Raw genomic sequence first — 6,619 nt, forward strand, 5'->3', positions numbered from 1 at the left:
TCCCCTCCACTCCACTCCACTCCACTCCCCTCCACTCCACTCCATTCTATTCTATTCTATTCTATTCTATTCTATTCTATTCTATTCCATTCCATTCCATTCCATTCCATTCCATTCCATTCCATTCTATTCGTGCAGGGAACACTTTCCTAATAGTTTCACAAGCCTTCTTGAGTCTCCAGTACCTCGCCTGGGCTGGTTGGACGCCTGTTACAATGCAGTAACAGCCCCCAGAAGGGAGAGCACCTCTTCACTCAGTTCTCATCAGCTTTCCCTAAATGTATTTTCTTTGCTTGATCAAACATTATCATCAGCCTCTTTTGGCTTTGTTTCTACTTGCAGGGTAATTGTCTGCCTACAAAGAGAGGGGGCTGGAGATAGCCTGCCCTGTAATGAGGGAGGGGTGAGCTTCTCACATCTACTATAAGGTGCAGGCAAGTAGCAACATGCAAGCGAGTGTACATGTCTTGTGGTGATACAGTGAAGCTGAGGCAAGGCAGCACGTTGTTGGTCTCTGTGTGTGCGTCAGAGACCTGGGAGGTGCTGGTAGTGGTCAGCGTTAGGGATCTTGTGGCTCCTGGTTTACTAGCAGGGATTGTTCTGAAGCACAGACAGGTTATGTCTTACCTGCTTGGGATATGTGGAGGGGAACAGAGTGGTGAAACGTGAACAAACCTCGCTCATTTAAATAGAAAAAAGAAGCTGAAGCTAGAGTAGCCTTTCAGGCCATCAACTGCGTGGATGTTCCTCCTGATCCACCACAGCAGAACTTGAAAGCGTGCTCTCTTTTAGAAGGCAGCACCTTTTTAATGAGCCAGCACAGTGCTGAGAGATGTAGTGTCTGAAAAGAGGCACGGAAAAAGAGGCTTGGACAAGTGTCTGCCACCCTTATAATTTCAGAGCACCTCAGAGGAAGGGAAGGGTCTCTGCTGTTACTCAAGCACTCTTGCCGTGTGGCTTCCTATTGGAAAGGCTTGATTTATCTTGTAGCTCTGTTGCTCAGTGGCACCGCGGATGAAGTACTTTGCCTCCCCTGTAAATCGCTTCAAGGCCAGGCGATGTGTGAACAAGTGCACGGGCATCATGTTGCAAAGTTCCTCCAAGGTGCGCCTGGCTACGTGGAATGAAGACTTAGTGAGCAGCTTTCGCTTGGGAATGTCATGGCAAGCAGATTTAAGTGGAAGTATTCTTCCACCCTTTCTTGACACGCTCTCAGTCAGCTGCTCTCCTGCTGCTCTGGTAGGTACACTTTGTGGTACCAGGCACAGTGATCACTCAATCGTTTCACAAGGCAGCCAAATACAAATTATGAAGCCAATTAACAAATACGTTCATCTAGGGGACTTACATTGCAGCTTGGCTCTGTTCATACGCGGACTAGCACAGAGGGCTCGCTTTGGGAAAGTAATTCCACCTCTACAGATGTGCAGACAGCACTTCAACAGGTCTACACGCTGCGCCTCAGCTGCGGGGACGACTTATTCTCCCAACCAGGGTGCAGACTCACGGACCAGGAGATCAGCTCTGGTCGTGCTGTAGATACACACGCTCTGTGATGGTGGCTAAGTTGCTCAGTCTGTGCTGTAAATTTAAATGAGAATGAAGTCTCTTTTTCACTCTTCTGGTTGTATTTAGAGGGCAAATTCTTCCAGACCAGTTTGTATAGAGCAGGCGGGTCTTGACAGCAGCGAACTTCATATACCTGAGCTGGGGGATAATATCCCTCTGCCTGCCGTCAGAGTTGACTGAGAGAGCTTGTTAACTAGGCAGCTGCTGCGAATCAGACATCAACCCACTCCGTGTCCTAAAGCAACAAAACCGCAGTCTCGGCTAAGACGCCGGGGTATTACTGTTCAACATGGGCTTTTTCAGGAGATGCACTGGTGTTCATGGATAATAAGGTTCATGGTAATAGTAACAAGCAGTTTGAGGCATCTTTTAATGCACACAGTACCATTTGTCCCAGCGTACTTAGAGGAGCGTAGTCCCTCGCTCCGGAGTTGGCTGAAGTGCAGCCAACTGACATCAAACAAAGCTCATGCTTTAACACCACAGAGGGAACTCGTGTGACCTTCTAGGACAGAAAGCGGGTAAGAAGGTTGTCCTCTCCCTCTGAGTTTGTGCACCAGCTTTTGTAACGGGAGAAGGAGGTTGTTAGAACAGCTGGTTGCACAAGGCGGTCGCTCTGCTGGCCTAGTGCAGATGGGCTCAATGTAAGAAAAGAGGAATTAGCCAACGTTCACCTACAAGACAAAATGGGAGAAGGCAAAAGAAGAAAAATAAAAGGCCAAGTAGGCACCTCATCCATTTGTGGAGACGTATGTGTTCTCATACATTTCTTAATCCTGCTCTTTCAGCCGCTTTAATTTATAGTTCAGCAAGGTATTAAACAGACATAACTTCAAAAACAAGCAGGAAAAAGGACACAAATGGGGCAATTCTGAGTGCAATAAACCACGCCTGTCACTCGGAGACCTTGCTCATTCTTAGACTGAAATTGCTGTTAAAATGCACTTCATAAAACGGCACTGTCTTATTCAGCAGATCTTTCCCCTTGGCTTTTTGCCCCTGGAGTAGCTTTCCAGAACACGTATGGTTAAAAGAGCCTGTTAGTAATGAAGGATTAGTCAGTTCTAGCTGGGCAGGTCAGCTGAAGTCTGGAGGTATCTCTGGTAGCCTGGTCTGCAACCAGTGTTTGACTTACTGCTGATGAGATGTGAGAAGGATCAGGCAAACAAAAAGAAATTGCCAGTGGCCTCACCAGGGGAGGCAAACCGAGGGAAGATGCCGAGAGGCTCTATTTTCCATAAGAAGGCCACAAGGTCACCCTTGGAGAGCCGAGGTCAGTGTGCCGCCTTCGGCAGATCATGTAAAAATAATGCTGTTTGCATTAGTGCTCCGCTCCTGCCTGGTTCAGCTCTCAGCCACCCGAGCGATCTTCCCGTTAATGCTTTGTCCAGCTGCCACACCGCAGACCCTGAGAGGACAGAGACTGACCTTATTTCGACGGACACTACTCCTGTCTGCATCTGTTCTGGCTGAACGCAATGAAAAGTGTGTCCTTTAGGTATGTCTCTTCCATTAAAGATGTTTTGGTTGAATTTGCTCTGCAGTGCTACCAGGGAAAGAAACCTAATATTAAATTTTATTACTCAGTCAAACTGTCCAGCTTTTTCAGGACTGAAACAAGGAGCTGGAGTCTGCGTTATAAGACTTCCAAAATCAATGCATTTAAATAGCATGCTTAACAACAGGGTAGCGACTTCCAAGTCCTTAGTTAGGAGAACTTTCTCCTTAGGGTGTTGTAAGATTGGAGGCCGGTGACATGCTCACCTGTTCCAGGAGAAGGCTTATTCCACAATGTCTCATGTCCTGGAACTGCATGAATATTTTGGCGAGAGCAGCATGTGCTATTCTAAGGGAGCTGTCAGAGCAGTCACTGGATGGGAGTTTATCTCCCTTTTTGAAATTTGAGCTGTAGGTAAGCCAGGTGCCTCTGGTCTGCGGCGTGCACTTGCAGGACAGAGTATCTAAGTCTGTAGCTGGTGCTAAAGAGTTGGTCACAAGTTGCTTGGGAAGGTGCCCAGCCCTTGGAGACAGAATAGGGTTTCAGGCTGTACCGAAGAACCGCTGGATCTCCCGTGACAGGACTAGGAGAGAAGATGGAGGTTTTGTATGCCTGTGCACTTCTCTGCGTGCTTACCGGAGGTGTAATAATTACAGATGTATTTTGTTCGGGTGTTGCTAACGGGTCTCAATCTTTGGGTAACCAGTCCTGGTGTGGAATAGGATGGTGCAAATCAGAGCTACACCAGCTGAAGGTTTGGTACCAGGAGACTGACCAGGTGTTCCCCATCATCCTCGTCCTTCTTTACTGGCAGTCAGCAGCAGCTGAGGCCTTTTGATTTATTTGCAGAACCGGGACAAAGCATACAGGCAGCTCTCTGATCATGACTTAGGTGGTACACCAGTCAGAAATAACCGAAGGAGGAAAAATTGCTCAGCCTTGGAGTAGTCATTGTGACCCGGTATGAATCTCTTGTATATCATTATGGGTTCAGGAACGTTTTACTCCAGACTTGCTCAGCACTTTGTTACGAGGTTCACTAAGGCGCTGAAGAACAAGGGGCGTATAACGGTTCCTGCGCTTTGTGGAGAGGTATCTAAGAAAAGCTGGTTGATCATGGAGATGAATGACCACCAACTATGACTTGCTTTTATAACTTTTCCCTTCTTTCTTCGGTAGCCTAACACTTTGTGTTTTTCTGCTTGTTCACGCAGGAACTACCTCTTCAGACTTAGTCTACACAACATTTCTCTTATTCAGGTATGTTCCCTTTTTACTCTCTTGTTTTGTTTGACTTGCTACTGAATGCTCTGCAATATTTGACGTACCTTTTCAGAAGGCTGCATAGTGTAAATTTGCCCAGAGTGATGGAGCAGGGAGAAGACAAAGTCACAAGCCCATGTTTGTTCCCGCTCCAACAATAAGGCTGGGAGAAGGGCTCTTCCCCACTGGCCCGTTTGGGCAGCGCTCTGCTCTTGATTCTTCAGTGTTTGGGTGGTAACAGGATCTGCCAAAAACATGGCATCTTAAGGAACAAAACATGCAGTGTGACTGATACAGGCTTGAACACAACAGTCGATAGAAACCCTTGGCTTTCATTAGAGGAGATGCCAGCAGCATGTAGGAGAAGCTTTTACTATTCTTGTCCATCATTTTGAGCTGTGGTTGGCCTCTGTGAACGCCGATTGCCGAGGAGCTGCGTTTCACTGGATGCGTTACTAAAACCGAGACTGGACTTGCAAGCATTCAAGAGGCAAAATGGCTTGAAAAATGTTTCTTACCCATGGCAGAATGGAGGCAAAGCAGCTAGAGTTTGAAAGGGCCTGCAAATATCTAGCAGTATGAGGAGTTTCCTCCCGCTGCACTGAACCTGGAATTGAAAGAGGCAGCAAAAATTGTTAGTGAAAACCCCACTTGCTTATCTTCCAATAAATAAATAAATGCTTACGCGCCGGGATATTTACCGTCTTCTGCAGTCGCTGGAGCACCAAGGATGTATTCAGCGTTTTCCAGGCAGATCGAGAGGCCTGCCTCCTGCACCTGACCAGGCAAAAAAGCCGTTGGAGCAGTGTTGTCAGTCATTCTGATGTGCACAAGCCTTTTGCTGTTATTAAGAGTTTCAAGTTTAGCTGGAGAGAAGAAAAGATGTTTAATGGTTGTGAAATGCATTGAATCTTCCTTTAAAAGGAAAACAAAGTCCAGAGCTAGCCAAGGGAGCAGTAAGGAGCTCGAGAAGCTGATACTCCCATTTGGCAGTTGTTTCCCTTTGCAGGAGACGTATTAGCGTGGCTGGAAGGCTTCCAGCGAGCCCACAGGAGAGGGAAGCCTCTGTTGTGGTGTGAGGTGTCATACCTTCTGCGGTGCCTCTTACCGCGCTGCCTGACGCAGCCTCTTGCGCTTGGCAGATGAGGGATGCCCTTCCATGAAACCCGACCGTGAGGCTGCCTGACACCCTCCTGAAGTGGGGTTTGGCTCGGGCCCCTTTCAGCACAGCCAGTTTCCTTTCCTACGCTGCGAAACATGGGAAGTCTCCTCCTATGGCACTGGAGGATGCTGTGGGATCTCCGGTTAATATAATGAGCTTAGTTTGCTCCTGCTTTCTGGGTGTATCCGGTTAGTTTGCCAAGACTTTTTGCATGACAAAGAGAGCATGGAATTATGTTGACACACGTGTTGGGAATGATGGAAGCGATTGTTTCCCAACCTAATGGTTGCCTAAGTAGCTGCTTGGCTTGTGTCCATAAAGCACATGATGCAGCTTAGAGGCAACCCCTCCCACCTTCCCTTTGCCCGTGCATCATTTTAGAGATCAGCTCAGATAGCGGGACAAGAAATGGAAGGAATTTGCAGTTGGTTCTGTAGAGGGTGAAAGTGCAGTTTAAGTAGTAATCACTGTGCTAACTTGGGTCAGTTTGTATCTAAGCAAAATACAGTGTGGATCCTGTCAGGCCTGATTTGGGGGTGGTATGTCATCTTGAGATTGTGGCCTGATTTATTTCTGCTCATGGGACTTACTCTTCAGGTTGCCAGCGGTGCTAAATCTGCTTCAGGCCGCAGGGTTGTGTTGACAGACGTCAGCTCTCTTGCATTAGTGCGTCCGTAAGGTGAGGGCAGAAATATGAGGAGCACAGTCTACAGACAGCAGGATGTGCTGGTGGTGGGGCAGAGCCTGGCAGCGTGAGGAACGTGCCTCTCCACGGCAGAATTAGGTGAAGTTAAAGCTGTTTCAGCCCTATCCCCAGGCTGCGCTGTCCTTGTGGCGACAAGGTGAGGGCATGTTTCGGCCCCACAGCTGTCGTGGAAAGGAGAGGGGGCCGGGGTGTTCCTGTGAAGGAGAAGACTTCTCATTGTCTTTTCAGCAAGGGTGGCAACAGCCTCTGGCAGGAGCAATATCCCTGTGCCACTGCTTGCTAGCACAGCAAATTCAGGGCTTTAGCCTCTCATTCTGTAATGGGTAGGTTTACTAGCTCAGGCTGCTTCGTGCATGTGGCGGTTATCCGTGGCGGTTATCCGTTCCTGAACCAGAAAATGAGTATTTCCTGCAGTTCAGCA

The 6,619-nt window shown here is 48.0% G+C and overlaps 1 protein-coding gene across 1 annotated transcript in view; it reads left to right on the plus strand.

The window, feature by feature from the left end:
- SEMA5B (sema domain, seven thrombospondin repeats (type 1 and type 1-like), transmembrane domain (TM) and short cytoplasmic domain, (semaphorin) 5B) overlaps nucleotides 1–6,619 on the plus strand; it is a gene marked incomplete at its 5' end in the record, with an annotated part of 105,576 nt that overhangs the window by 9,161 nt on the left and 89,796 nt on the right. The window contains one exon of the mRNA XM_010145759.1: nucleotides 4,282–4,327. Coding sequence (XP_010144061.1) covers nucleotides 4,282–4,327 — 46 coding nt within the window. The remainder of the gene's footprint in view (nucleotides 1–4,281; nucleotides 4,328–6,619) is intronic.

Source organism: Buceros rhinoceros, unplaced genomic scaffold (genome assembly GCF_000710305.1).
Source record: "Buceros rhinoceros silvestris isolate BGI_N320 unplaced genomic scaffold, ASM71030v1 scaffold9041, whole genome shotgun sequence".
Lineage (NCBI taxonomy): Eukaryota > Metazoa > Chordata > Aves > Bucerotiformes > Bucerotidae > Buceros > Buceros rhinoceros.